We start from the raw sequence: 14,300 nt of genomic DNA, 5'->3' as shown, positions 1-14,300 counted from the left end.
CTGAGTTTCTGAGCCCTGTCCTCTCATGTATCAGTGGTCACCGCTAAGTCCAGACACTCCGGTCCTGTTCCGGAAGAGCCCTGGTCTCCGTGACTCCATGGCGCTGTCGACACCATGCACTGTGGCCCTCAAGGAGGAAAGGTTGTGTGGGAGGGAATAGAGACTTGGAATAACAGACCTGTGCTAATTAGAGACAGGAAAGATGGGACAAGGGGAGTGACCCTCCTCCACCCCCATATCCTAATGTGCACTTTCTCTATCCAGAACAGATCTCGGCCCCTTTCCAAACACTCCTGATGCCTCATTTGCCTCTCGCCTCTTTTCGACCACCATTCTGGGGGCTGAGGCACTCACGGGGCCTCCCCAGGTTTCATTCCGTTTCTACACAGTCGGAGCCCCATGGATCTCCCATCTCCCGGAGGAACCGTGAAGCCAAACAGAAACGCCTGCGAGAGAAGCAGGCGACTCTGGAGGCTGCCATAGCAGGGGAGAGCAAGGTTAGGGGTTAGAGTTTGTTCTTGGGTTTCTGAGATTTGGGAGGGGCTGGAGGAGACGGGCTGAAATGCAGTCTGGGGTATACTGCAGACTCTTCTGCTTTCTCTTCTCAGTCACCTGCAGAATCCATTAAGGCCTGGAGTCCTAAGGAGGTAGTATTGTATGAAATCCCTACGAAACCCGGTGAAAAGAAAGGTAAGTAGAATAAGAAGGCCTTTTCTTTCACATTTGTGTTGCCCATTTGGCCTGCCGAAATGCAGCCTGGGAACAAGTTCAGTGGTTAGTGGAGCTCTCGTCTGCCTCCACAGATGTCTCTGGGCCACTGCCGCCTGCATACAGTCCCCAATATGTTGAGGCTGCCTGGTACCCGTGGTGGGTACGAGAGGGCTTCTTCAAACCAGAATATCAGGTTAGTATCTAAATGATCTCCAGGACAGAGTGGCCGTTGAATACAACTGGAGCCTCAGAGTTGAGCTCACATTGTAGACTTTGCCTTCTTTCTGGCTCTGGTGTCTCCCAAGATTTCTCTTGGCGGGTTCCCCCTGGCCAATTCCCTCCTCTCCACTCTCCTCTGTTGTTTGCAGGACAGTTCTTCCCTGAAGTTCTTTCTGTTCTGGAGACAGTAGAGGGTGCTCTTTCCCCAATCCAATTCTCTCTTGCCCCTTTAACTTTTTTTCTTCCTCTAGGCCCGGCTGCCCCAAGCTACAGGGGAGACCTTTTCCATGTGTATCCCACCTCCCAATGTCACTGGCTCCCTGCACATTGGCCACGCACTCACGGTGGCCATACAGGATGCCCTCGTGCGCTGGTGAGAGGGGAGTGGGGGCTACTTGAGTTCTTGGAAGGGAAATAGGAAGGGCAGGGATGAGTGAGAATAAGCATTTAAGCCCAGGGGCTCACAGGAGGGCATTTTTGTTGCAGGCACCGGATGCGTGGGGATCAAGTGCTGTGGGTCCCTGGTTCAGATCACGCAGGAATCGCTACACAAGTATGTCTTCTGTTATATGTTCCTTTTCTTGGGTGAAAGCAATTTCTTCCCCCAAAGCAACCTGACTCTGTTCATTTGCCCTGAATCCAACTGCAGGCTGTGGTGGAGAAACAACTGTGGAAGGAACGGGGAGTGAGGAGACATGAGCTGAGCCGGGAGGCCTTCCTTAGGGAGGTGTGGCAGTGGAAGGAGGCGTGAGTATGATGGGCAGGGCTCAAGGGGCCCAGATGGCAGATTTGGTTTCTTGCCTCCCACCACTATCACTCCTGACTTGTAATCCCTGGCGCTTCCCGACACAGCCCTGACTTCCTCAGAGATGGAAACTCTGGAGCCCCTTAATGTTTGGTGGAATTTCCAAGCCTTATGTGTGTGGATATTATATATGCATTAGAATATTCGTGTGTGTGTGTATTTTTTTATATATATATATTTTTCTTTCTCTTTACTTACCCCAGTTTCTCTTGTCTAAATCTCACCTTCTTTCACTCGCCCATTCCCACCTTTCAATTCCCATGGAATTACCCTCATTCTTCTGGGTCTGTTATCTCATGCCATCTCTGTGAAGCATCTTTGGATTTCCCACGATATGACTATCCCTCCTCTCTTCCTATAGAAACTTTTGCCTCTTTTAATATCTTAGAAAACCCTATACTGGGTTTGTCAGTCCATTTCTATTAGCCTCTAGAGGTGAGATCAATGCCATCCTCACTTGATTTTCCTCCAACACCTGGCATTGCTGGGGACATCGCTGGACCTGGTACATAGGAAGTGCTCGGGAAGAGTTTGCTGACAAGGATCTCTCTGGGCACAGGAAAGGTGGAGAGATCTGTGAGCAGCTGCGAGCTCTGGGTGCCTCCCTGGACTGGGATCGAGAGTGTTTTACCATGGATGTTGTGAGTTCCGTGCCTTGGTCCCTGTGAGCATTGGGGGATGTTTAGAGATCTGTGTGGGGCAGGGAGGTAGCAATGCCTGGGTCCCTGAATAGGGTGATGGGCTGAGAAGTGGCTGTTAGAGGTGGACACTCAGGTCATTCCAGGGCTCCTCAGTGGCTGTGACTGAAGCTTTTGTGCGGCTCTACAAGGCGGGGTTGCTGTACCGGCACCGTCAGCTTGTCAACTGGTCATGTGCTTTAAGATCAGCCATCTCGGACATTGAGGTGAGGCAGAGAAAGGGAAGCAGGTTTGTGAGAGCTCTGAGGCAGAGTGGTCGTCAGTGGTTAAGAGCTCAGACTCTGGAGCCAGGGTGCCTGGATTCAAATCTGAGGCCTACCTGTGACAGCTGTGTGGCTTTTGGCAGGCTGTTTAGTCTCTTTAAGCCTCAGCTTCCTCAGTCTGTAAATTAGAGATGATGGAATACCTACATCGTGGGGATGTTGTAAAAATTAAATGAGAATTCACATAGGTGCTTGGCAAGATACCTGGCCATGGCTTAAGTGCCCGGCGAATATTTATTAGAAGTGTGACTGCACAAGCATTGGGTGAGGGCAGAGGGAGGTAGCTCCTGAATCCTCCAAATGGCTTTTAGATGGATTGCAGGGAGGTTGGGCAGATGGATGAGTGGCAGAGTGAAGCCTGGGCATGAGCCTTGCAGAAAGGCTGCCCTCTGACCCAGCTTTCTCGGTGCTTCCAGGTGGAGAACCGGCCCCTGCCTGGCCATACGCAGCTTCGACTGCCTGGCTGCCCTACACCTGTGTCTTTTGGCCTCTTATTTTCTGTTGCCTTCCCCGTGGATGGAGAGCCTGGTGAGCATAGTACTCTGCAGGGTCACCCGTTTACCTCCATTTTTTGTTTTCTGGAGCCCATGTTTGGCTGCTAGGAAACCGTCAGTCCATCTCCCACATGAACCTTGGTAATGTTCACCTCAGTGTGGGCACTTACCCAGGATCTTCTGGGGGATGTACAAAAAGTGCATGTGGTTACTGCCCTTTGATAGCTTGGTGTGATTCTTCAGGAGTGCGCTACCCAGGAAAGAGACAGATCAATTCTAAGGTGTGTGTTTTTTGTTTTGTTTGTTTTGTTTTTTGTTTTGAGACGGAGTCTCACTCTTTTGCCCAGGCTGGAGTGCAATGGCACAATCTCGGCTCCTGCAACCTATGCTTCCCGGGTTCAAGCGATTCTCCTGTCTCAGGCTCCTAAGTAGCTGGGATTACAGGTGTGCGCCACCAGGCCCGGCTAATTTTTGTATTTTTAGTAGAGATGGGGTTTCACCATGTTGGTCAGGTTGGTCTCCAACTCCTGACCTTGTGATCCGCCTGCCTTGGCCTCCCAAAGTGCTGGGATTACAGGTGTGAGCCACCGCGCCCGGCCTCTAAGGTGTGGTTTTTATGGAAAATGTTCTGAAGAGCTCAAAGAAAGGGAAGACAGATGAGCTGGAATAGTCAGAGGAAGCTTCTTGTAGGAGGAGCTGGTGCTCCCCCTGAAGAATGTACAGCATTTGTGATGAGGACACTGAGAATCCCCAGTGTCCTCTGGGCACCCAGCAAGAATTCTATTATAGTTGCTTTAATTAATGCTGTCCCCATTTCTTCCATGCAAATTATCAGGGAATTCCTTTAGCACCAGACACCCTCTCAGGCCTCTGGTCATTAACTTATGGGAAACCCTGGGTTCCTATACATACCACTCCTAGTTTTTTCTAGTCACTCCTGGGGGCCTCTTCCACCTTGACTACTCCCTGCCCCTTCCCCTTTCCAGTTCTACTGCCTTTAGCTATGTTGGCAGTGAGGGGTGAGGATGATGACCACCTCTAAGTGTTTAAATGTTTGTCTTCAGATGCAGAGGTTGTGGTAGGAACCACGAGGCCAGAGACGCTGCCTGGAGATGTGGCTGTGGCCGTTCATCCAGAGGACTCGAGATACACAGTAATACCCAGTGCGCTCCTGCACTCTGGCCTGCCCTGCCCATGGCCTTCTCTTGTCTTGGGTTTTAAATAGTGGCTCTTTTGCTCTTGCTTCTACTTTTTTTTCCTTAGACATCTCTCAGTGGTTCTGATTCGACTCCCTCCTCTTCTTATACTTTTTCTGTAGGTCAGGGGTTGACAAACTGGCCCATGGTCCTAATCCAGCTTGCGGCCTTTTTTTTTTGAGATGGAGTCTTGCTCTGTCACCAAGGCTGGAGTGCAGTGGCGTGATCTCGGCTCACTGCAACCTCCACCTCCCGGGTTCAAGCAATTCTACCTCAGCCTCCTGAGTAGCTGGGAGTGTGGCGCCACGCTTGGCACGTGCCACCACACCCAGCTAATTTTTTGTATTTTTACAAAAATTAGTAATTAATATTTTAAGTAAGGTAATTTAGTAGAGATGATGGGGTGTCAACTCTGTTAGCCAGGATAGTCTCAATCTCCTGACCTCGTGATCTGCCCATCTCGGCCTCCCAAAGTGCTGGGATTACAGGCACGAGCCACCTTGCCCGGCCGTCGGCCTTTGTGTTATTTATGGCTGCTATTATATACCCTCTCCGGCTCTGCTGCAGTGGCAGAATAGAGTAATTGCGCAGAGATTGAATTTGTCTCTAGGCCCGAAAGCCTAAAATATCTACATTCTTGCCCCTTAAGAGTTTGCTGACCTTGTTCTAGCTCGCTACCTTCCACTTTCTACCTTCTTATTCTTGGGGTTCTCACGCCCTAGCCCAGACCCTTCCACCCCTCACAGGTGCCTGTCCCTGATCACTCTCCCTTCCCTTCAGCATCTACACGGGCGACAGCTTCGTCACCCCTTGATGGGGCAGCCTCTTCCTCTCATCACAGACTATGCTGTTCAGCCACATGTGGGCACAGGTGAGTGGAAGTCAGGGAGGGAGAGAAAGTTGGGGGTCCTGGAGGAGAGGGGAGGGAACCAGGAGGAAGAGGAAGGTAGGAGTGGGAGATCCTCATAGAGGGTGGTCTGAGTGGGGAATGGGAGGGAGGCACAGACAGAGAAAGTCGTGGGGTCTGGGGCGGTGTGGGTGGTGATGATACATCTGGAAAAGCAAAAACCAAGGTCAGGTTCAGTACTCACCATGGCTGTGCTCCCCAAGGGGCAGTGAAGGTGACTCCAGCTCACAGTCCTGCCGATGCTGAGATGGGGGCCCGACATGGCTTGAGCCCTCTGAATGTCATTGCGGAGGATGGGACCATGACCTCCCTCTGCGGGGACTGGCTGCAGGTGGTACCATCCTATGTTACCCTATCCTTTAGGGGCACTCTGTCCCCCTACTCCTCCTCCCAGTTTCTTATTTCTCTAGAGGCCTTTAATCTTTACTCTTGCAGCTTTTTCTCCAGGGTCTTCACCGGTTTGTGGCCCGGGAAAAGATAGTGTCTGTCCTGAGTGAAAGGGGCCTGTTCCGGGGCCTCCAGAACCACCCCATGGTACTGCCCATCTGCAGGTAACCTCATTTTAACTCCTTTACTAAGGACTACCCCCAAAAGGGAATGTACAAAGCTTAAGGGTGACAATAGGATGGGCTCTGCACCCCTCTGTTAGAATATGAGCTTCGTGTCGGTTTTATTCACTATTGTATCCTCAGTACCAAGGGCCTGGCATGGCATGGGGTCTTGTGCCCCTGGGAGGAGTCACAGGGCTGAAGAGCAGTGGACTCACCCTGTCTCCCTTTCAGCCGTTCTGGGGATGTGATAGAATACCTGCTGAAGAGCCAGTGGTTTGTCCGCTGCCAGGAAATGGGGGCCCGAGCTGCCCAGGTGAGGCTGCAGTGTAGGAAGGACTGGGGCCAGGGGTTGGGGGAGCTCCCTGAGAGTTGGAATGAAGAAATGGGAAGCAGGAGACCTGCCCCAGAGACCTCTCCAGCTGTGGTAACTGAGAGGATGTGTGGGATGGAGGCTGGGCGGCCCAGCAAAGGCTGGCTCATATCCTTACTTAAGCCCAGAATCTTGGCAAGAGGCTTAGGAGGTCCTTCTGAGTTTTAAAATGACCTCAGAGGCCACTCGTCCTATCTGTGGAGGTGAGGCCATGCAGGAAGGGAAACATTGTCTAAAGGCCCTTTTCCCTCCAGGCTGTGGAGTCAGGGGCCCTGGAGCTCAGTCCCTCCTTCCACCAGAAGAACTGGCAGCACTGGTTTTCCCATATTGGGTAAGGGTAGGGTAAGGGGAGCTCTCGTGGAGATGGGGCGGCGGGACCGACTGGTTATTCTAAGACTTCATGGATGTCTTCCTGGCAGGGACTGGTGTGTCTCCCGGCAGCTGTGGTGGGGCCATCAGATTCCAGCCTACCTGGTTGTAGAGGACCACGCGCAGGTGGGTAGGAAGAAGCACCCGGAGGGCCGAGTGTAGCGCAGAGCACCTAGCCCAGGAGTCAGAGCTCCGCAGGGCCAGGCCCTGCTCCTGCCTGGTAACGTGCTTCATGCTGTAGTCATGTAACATTCTGTGCGATCAAAGCTCCCTGAAGTGGCATTTCTTTATCTCACCCCTGGAGGAACTTGGCCACTCTAAGACCACATGACGGGATGTGAAAACCAAGGGACATTTGCACCTGTCAGCTGTTCTTCCTCACTATCCCGACTCTTTCATACTTTTGCAGGGAGAAGAGGACTGTTGGGTGGTTGCGCGGTCAGAGGCTGAGGCCAGAGAGGTAGCAGCAGAACTGACAGGGAGGCCAGGGGCAGAGCTGGCCCTGGAGAGGGGTGAGTGCCTGAGCTGGGGAGGGATGTACAGGGGAGTGGAGGACTGGGCATCTGGGCCTTTGAGGGGAGCTGATCCCGAGATGGAGAAGGTAGGGTCAGGAAAGTTGGGAATGGAGTCAAAGGGGACAGCCCTGGTCTCAGGGGGTGGAGGTTGGCCTAGAATGGTGGCAGCAGTGGTCTGAGGTCCTAGAAGCCAAGGTTCCAACTGTCCCCATTCTTTTTCTGTTTCCCAGACCCTGATGTCCTGGACACTTGGTTCTCTTCTGCCCTGTTCCCCTTTTCTGCCCTGGGCTGGCCCCAAGAGGTGAGGTGGGCTGAGAGGGCGAAAGTGAAGGGGAAACGATAAGGAAGGGACGGCTGGGCCCCCACAGAGGCTTGAAGGGGGCCCGGGACCTGGGCCTCTTACTGCTCCTCTTCCCCCTAGACACCAGACCTTGCTCGTTTCTACCCGCTGTCACTTTTGGAAACGGGCAGTGACCTCCTGCTGTTCTGGGTGGGTCGCATGGTCATGTTGGGGACCCAGCTCACAGGGCAGCTGCCCTTCAGCAAGGTAACAGCCCTTCAGTGCCCGGCCGCTTTCTGTGACCCCAGTGTTCCCCAAACCTTGTCCTCCCTTCTTCTAACCCCTAATGTCCTTTCCACGTTCCTGATTCCTTTTTCCCAATTCACTTCCCACCCTATCCCCAAAAGTATGGAGGCTAGAGGGCCAGAGATCTCAAGGGAAGGAAACCCCCCTCTGCTGACCCCTCCCTGCCCCCAGGTGCTTCTTCATCCCATGGTTCGGGACAGGCAGGGCCGGAAGATGAGCAAGTCCCTGGGCAATGTGCTGGACCCAAGAGACATCATCAGTGGGGTGGAGACGCAGGTGAGGACAAAGCACCCACTGGAGGGACAGGGTTTGTAGGAGAGAGGAAGGGAGGCTGCGGGAGGAGTGAGGCCAGCAAGTATGACCCTCGTAGAGGCAGGGCCTTTGACCCGGGCTGTAAATGACCCCCTTCCATCCCCAGGTGCTACAGGAAAAGCTGAGAAGTGGAAATTTGGACCGCGCAGAGCTGGCCATTGTGGCTGCAGCACAGGTGAGTCATCGCTGCCTGCCCCCTCCCAGCTGTAGCTCACCGCCTCTGGCTTCCTCTGCAACCGGGATCCTGGCCCTGCAGCCACAAAGGCATCTGCCTCCCTTCTTCCTCTGGTTGCAGAAAAAGGACTTTCCTCATGGGATCCCTGAGTGTGGGACAGATGCCCTGAGATTCACACTCTGCTCTCACGGAGTTCAGGGTAAGCCTGGATGAGGGGTCTCGGGGTGAGCAGAGAGCAGCAGGCGCCTGTGCAGGGGCAGGGCAGGGGCAGGACTTCTGGTGCTGCTGCCACCTACATGCAGACTACCTCGATTCTCCCCTTCCAGGGGGTGACTTGCGCCTGTCAGTCTCTGAGGTCCAGAGCTGCCGACATTTCTGCAACAAGATCTGGAATGCTCTGCGCTTTATCCTCAATGCCTTAGGGGAGAAATTTGTGCCACAGCCTGCTGAGGAGGTAAGAGAAAGCAGAGGTGCTTGAGAGTAGGGTAGTCAGGTGTCAGAGGGCCAAGGTGGCATCTGGAAGGAAAGGAGGCAGGGGAGGGGGAGTCAGGCCGTCCTGGGCCTGAAGCACCCTTTGCCTGCAGCTGTCTCCCTCCTCCCTCATGGACGCCTGGATCCTGAGCCGCCTTGCCCTGGCCGCCCGGGAGTGTGAGCGGGGCTTCCTCACCCGAGAGCTCTCGCTCGTCACTCACGCCCTGCACCACTTCTGGCTCCACAACCTCTGTGACGTCTACCTGGTGAGTGAGGCTGGGGGAGGCTTGGCATTCCCATGCCTGCTTCTGATTCCTCTGGAAATCTGATTCCAAGGCAGAGAGCTCTGGAGTTGATAATTCCCCAATTATCCCCTCAGTTAGGAAAGGAGAGGAGAGGAGATGAGGGAGTCTCAGTCCCCCTCTTCCTGGGACTGGTTTCGGCAGTGCGGCCCAGGCACTGTTGCCTGCGTGTCACTTGGGGAGAGGAGGAGGAGGAGGGAGACCTCTAGAAATGTCTCACAAGTCAGTGTCAGAAGGCTGAGAGGAATTCTTTCAGTCCCTGTAGTTGCTGAGTTTGGCCCATGGGCAGGCTGCGTGCTGAGAGAGGCCTGGGAGGGACTAGCAGTGGTCTTTAGACCAGGGGTTCTCATGCTGTCCTACGTCCAAAGCACCTGGAGGGCTTGTGCCTCCAAAGCACATGGATCCTCCTGCCACCCCAGAGTGGTTCCTTCAGCAGGTTGGGGTGGGGGTGGGTGGGTGAGTGTCATGAATATTCATTTCTTGTCCCAAGTGATGCTGCTGCTGCTGGCTGTGGACCACTGCCGTAGCTCAGCCTTTTAAAAACCTCTGTTCCCTATTGATAAGCAAAAAACTCAATGATTTTTTCCCCTAAACTACACATTTCCCTGGAATTCCTGTCCCCGTGTACTGCAGAGAGTTTTTGCCTTGAATTTCCCTTCTTTGTGCTGAGTGTGTCCTGGGACTGTGGATCATATCAGAAGTGCTAAGTGCTTCCGCCTGTCCCTCTCTCCCAGGACCCATGGCCTGCCCTGCTGGCGGGTATGGCAGTGGCTGTAGGGAGGAGGGCTGTGGCCCCGGGCCTGTCCTCTGACCATTGGCTTCCTCTCCAGGAGGCTGTGAAGCCTGTGCTGTGGCACTCACCCCGCCCCCCAGGGCCCCCTCAGGTCCTGTTCTCCTGCGCTGACATCGGCCTCCGCCTCTTGGCCCCACTGATGCCCTTCCTGGCTGAAGAGCTGTGGCAGAGGCTGCCCCCCAGGCCTGGTTGTCCCCCTGCCCCCAGCATCTCGGTTGCCCCCTACCCCAGCAACTGCAGCTTGGTGAGTCCCACGCACCTGGGAGTGGGCCATGGCACCTCGGAGTGGGCCCGTGGGTGAAGGGTGGGGAGCGCCTTCTGAAGGGGTTTGCTGCAGGGGGTTCATCTGCAGGAATGGTTCGTACTTTGCTGTGGAGCCCTGGGGAGGATGGATTGTTCCTGCAGGGTTGCTGCGATGGCCCTAGGGTCTTGAGGGACAGTATTAGCGTAGTGCTCAAGAGCAGGACTCTGTTGCTAGACTGCTGTTTCCGAGCTGTGTGATTGAGCCTCAGTTTCCCCCAGGTTTAAACTAGGAACAATAATAGTATGTTATTGTTGTGATAAGGGTTGGATAAGTTAGTAATAGGGTGTCCCCAAAATCTCAGTGCAGCTTGAATAATTTCAGAAGGATAAATGCTATGCACTCACCCAAAAATTATTTTTAAATTTAACTATTTATATTTGTACTTATTTGGTTTTGAGTTTTGACTAATTCATTTTAAATTCTAATTCATTTTTGGTTGGCCATTTCAATCAGAGCAACTAAACAGACATCAAACACTGATCATCTAAAACCTCTTAAATGACACCTCACTTTTTGTCATGTTCCTTGAGATAGTGGATTTTCTGTGGTGCTGAGGACAGATCTCATTGCCCTAAGGAGATGGGGTGGATGGGTCGAGAACAGAGCCAGGAGGGTTGGTAATGAGGCTCTCAGGAGCCCTTTTGCCCACTCTGGGTCCCCCTGATTGTCAGGAGCACTGGCGCCAGCCGGAGCTGGAGCGGCGCTTCTCCCGGGTCCAAGAGGTTGTGCAGGTGCTAAGGGCTCTCCGAGCCACGTACCAGCTCACCAAAGCCCGGCCCCGAGGTGAGGCAAGGCGGGTCCTGGGCTCGGGTCCTGCAGGAAAAGGGGGCTGGTGGGGAAAAGAGGAGAGCCTGAAGGGCAGACCCCCATTAGGAGTGCAGGGTGGGAAGGGAGGCAGGAGCTGAGGCCTTGCCCCTGACAAGTTTCTTTCTTTCCAGTGCTGCTGCAGAGCTCAGAGCCTGGGGACCAGGGCCTCTTTGAGGCCTTCTTGGAGCCCCTGGGCACCCTGGGCCACTGTGGGGCTGTGGGCCTGTTACCCCCAGGCGCAGCAGCTCCCTCCGGCTGGGCCCAGGCTCCACTCAGTGATACGGTTCAGGTCTACATGGAGCTGCAGGTGACCAGAGGGAATGGGGAGGGTTAGGGCAGGCTTGGGAAGCATGCTAGGAGGAAGGGAGGGGCTGGGCTCTATAAAGCAGGGGAAGGGACCTTCTAATGGAGGATGGAGGCCTGGCAGCAGGTGGATGTCTGAGCCTTTTCTCCCTGTTCTTCCCTAGGGCCTAGTGGACCCGCAGATCCAGCTACCTCTGTTAGCCGCCCGAAGGTACAAGTTGCAGAAGCAGCTTGATGGCCTCATAGCCAGGACCCCATCAGAAGGGGAGGCAGGGACTCAGAGGCAACAAAGGGTAAGCTGAGGGAAGCCCCCAGAAGGCTCGACCCCTGAGGGAATGTGGGCCAGGAGGGGCCTCATTCCTGGATCCTCACCTCATTTTCTCCTCGTCCAGCTTTCTTCCCTCCAGCTGGAATTGTCAAAACTGGACAAGGCGGCCTCTCACCTCCGGCAGCTGATGGATGAGCCTCCCGCCCCAGGGAGCCCGGAGCTCTAACTCATCATCCCCATCAGTTTTCCTCCCTCTCAGACCTGTCTTTGAGGACAAACAGATTTGTCAGCTGTCAGGGTGCAGTGGGACATCAGAGACTATGTGGTCCATCGCCTTCATTGTGTAAATGAGGAAACAGACTGGCTTGGTCGTAGTGACTGTGGTGTCCTTGAGATGCTCACATTACTGCCCGGCCTGCCTCCCACCAGGAAGTCTGGGAATGAGGAGATTCAGATAAACTTTTAAAATCCCAAACATGTCTGTTTATGGCTCTGTGGTCCCCTTTGCTCCTAGTGGTGACTTTTGTGCTTCTGAGTTGTCCCCTGAGAGCTTGGTCTGGGAAAAGAGGAGGGGGGGTCCTCGCTGGAGGAAGCGGAGCTTTCTAGTCATGGGTAGGGCTTGGGCACAGTGGTCCCGGTTCTACCTACTTTCTGGACTAACTGACAGTGCCCTGGCTTTTGCAGGCTCTTTCTCCTTCCCTTCTCACTAAATGGAAGCTTCCCTGCTCCTTGGCCCTATCCCTAGAGTTGCTGAGAGAAGCAGGACTTCCTCCAGACCTGATGGGCTGCGGGCTGTGCTGCAAATGGCGTGCCCCACCTTCTGTGCTCGACACCTGAGTGCCAGAGACACACTGCCCAGCCTCTGAGTTACACATTCACAGCACAGCCAGCCGCCTTACACACTCCAAACACCGTCTCATCTCCATGGAATTCAGGGGCCTGGCCCTTCCACACGCGGAGTACATTCTGTCCAGCAGCTCTGACTAGCCTGTCCTGGGCTGGGTCCTCTATGGTGCTAGATGTACAATGCCATTTAATCCTACTGAAAACCTCATGAGGCAGGTGCTAGCTCCATTTGGAGATTTTTGTTTTTACTTTATTTTGAGACAGGCTCTCACTCTGTTGCTCAGGCTGGAGTGCAGTGGCATAATCATGGCTCACTAGCCTCAACCTCTAGGGCTCTAGCGATCCTCCTGCCTCAGACTCCTGAGTAGCTGGGACCACATGTGTGCACTACTGTGCCCTGCTTTTTTTTTTTTTTTTTTTTTTGGAGATGGAGTCTTGCTCTGTTGCCCAGGCTGGAGTGCAGTGGCGAGATCTCAGCTCACTGCAACCTCTACCTCCCTGGTACAAGTGATTCTCCTGCCTTAGCCTCCTGAGTAGCTGGGATTACAGGTGTCTGTCACCACGCCCAGCTAATTTTTTTTTTTTTGTATTTTTAGTAGAGACAAGGTCTCTACTTGTTGGCTAGGCTGGTTTCAAACTCCTGACCTCAAGTGATCTGCCTGCCTCGGCCTCCCAAAATGCTTGGATTACAGGCGTGAGCCACCACGCCCGACCCTGCCCTGCTAATTTTTAAAATTGTTTTGTAGAGATAGGGTTTTGCCATGTTGGCCAGGGTGGTCTTGAACTTCTGAGCTCAAGTGATCCACCTGCCTTGGCCTCCCAAAGTGTTGGGATTACAAGCGTAAGCCACTGCGCCCAGCCCCCCGTTTAGAGATGAAGACGTGCTCAGAGAAAAGTCTCCACTGGGACCTATCCCAATAAATTAGGTGCAGGCTGTTTCTGGCTGCTATAACTAAACTTCAAATATAATGGTAGCTTAGAGGAGGGGAACGTTTCTTCTGCTGGGCATCTAGTGCAGAGATCTGCAATAACGGGGGCCCACACCTCCTTCAGTCTTATTTTCCTGCCATTCTGATACATTGTCAGACTTCATGTCCAAGGTCTGCACCAGCTCCCATTACCCTGTCTTCATTTCCACCCAGAGGGAGGAGGGAAAGAAGGGGATGGGCAGTTGTCTTTTTCTTTTTACTCTCTTTCAACAAGGTTGCTGGTTTTTTGTTTTGTTTTGTTTTGTTTTTGAGCACCTGCCTTATTCTGGACACTTAGATTCATCAGTGAATGAGACAAAATGCTGTGCCCTTGTAGTACTTTCCTTCTAGCAGGACAGTCAGAAATAACATACAAATAAGTGAACGATATACTATGTTTGAATGTCATGAATGCAGGGGAGGAAAAAAGGATAGATCAAGGTAAGGGGACTCTAATGTGTTTGTGTGTCGGAGGGGCAGGTTGTACTTTTAAATAGTGGGCTAGGGCAGAACTCACTGTAAAGTTGAGGTTTAAGCAAAGGCTTGTAGGAGGTGTAGGAAGAGCGTTCCACACAAAGGGAAGGGCCAGAGGAAAACTGAGATAGAGGCACACTCGGACAGCTCTAAGAGTAGCCCGGAGACACTGTGGTGGGGCAGAGTGAGAAGGGGAGGATGGCAGGAGGTGGAGTAACAGAGGTAAGGGTGGGCAATTGGTGGGGGGTAGGGAAGACTTAAAGCAGACAATCTGGGGCTTGTCCAAAATGGTAGCCACTTGGCTACCTAAAGTATTAAATAAAATAAAACATTCAGTTTCTTGTCGTACTTGCCATATTTCAAGTGTTTTGGTAGTTGCATGTGGCCAGTGGCTACTATGTTCGTCAGCACAGTTGTAAAACATTTCCATCATCACAGAAAGTTCTATTGGAAAGCACTGATCTGAGACCTTATAGGCTGTTTCAAGAACTTTGCTTTCCCTCCTCTGAAATGGAAGCTCCTCTCTTTTCAAGGATACTACCAGGAAGTTGCCCACCTCCTTTCTACTTGCATCCTATTGGACAGAACCTGAT

General features: G+C 53.1%; 1 protein-coding gene across 2 annotated transcripts; it reads left to right on the top strand.

Moving 5' to 3' along the window:
• Nucleotides 1-24: 24 nt before the first annotated feature.
• Nucleotides 25-11,894, top strand: VARS2 (valyl-tRNA synthetase 2, mitochondrial). 2 transcript variants are annotated; one of them, XM_011944994.1, is made up of 30 exons: nucleotides 25-141; nucleotides 265-497; nucleotides 609-690; nucleotides 804-904; nucleotides 1,182-1,303; nucleotides 1,417-1,483; nucleotides 1,580-1,677; nucleotides 2,295-2,376; nucleotides 2,520-2,639; nucleotides 3,113-3,224; nucleotides 4,255-4,343; nucleotides 5,167-5,257; nucleotides 5,497-5,624; nucleotides 5,741-5,844; nucleotides 6,076-6,157; nucleotides 6,469-6,545; nucleotides 6,634-6,709; nucleotides 6,993-7,095; nucleotides 7,329-7,399; nucleotides 7,520-7,645; nucleotides 7,856-7,960; nucleotides 8,103-8,171; nucleotides 8,292-8,370; nucleotides 8,498-8,625; nucleotides 8,756-8,908; nucleotides 9,775-9,981; nucleotides 10,713-10,824; nucleotides 10,980-11,155; nucleotides 11,316-11,444; nucleotides 11,544-11,894. In XM_011944994.1, the coding sequence occupies exons 2-30, from the start codon at nucleotides 297-299 to the stop codon at nucleotides 11,643-11,645; spliced, it is 3,192 nt and encodes a 1,063-aa protein (XP_011800384.1). In that variant the 5' UTR covers nucleotides 25-141; nucleotides 265-296; the 3' UTR covers nucleotides 11,646-11,894. The 2 variants fall into 2 exon arrangements, with proteins under 2 accessions (XP_011800384.1, XP_011800383.1); XM_011944993.1 differs by having other exon boundaries at nucleotides 88-497.
• Nucleotides 11,895-14,300: the final 2,406 nt, after the last annotated feature.

The sequence above is a fragment of the Colobus angolensis genome, unplaced genomic scaffold, assembly GCF_000951035.1.
Source record: "Colobus angolensis palliatus isolate OR3802 unplaced genomic scaffold, Cang.pa_1.0 Scaffold238, whole genome shotgun sequence".
In the NCBI taxonomy this organism is placed as follows: Eukaryota; Metazoa; Chordata; class Mammalia; order Primates; family Cercopithecidae; genus Colobus; species Colobus angolensis.
This window is presented reverse-complemented; position numbering and strand designations above follow the sequence as displayed.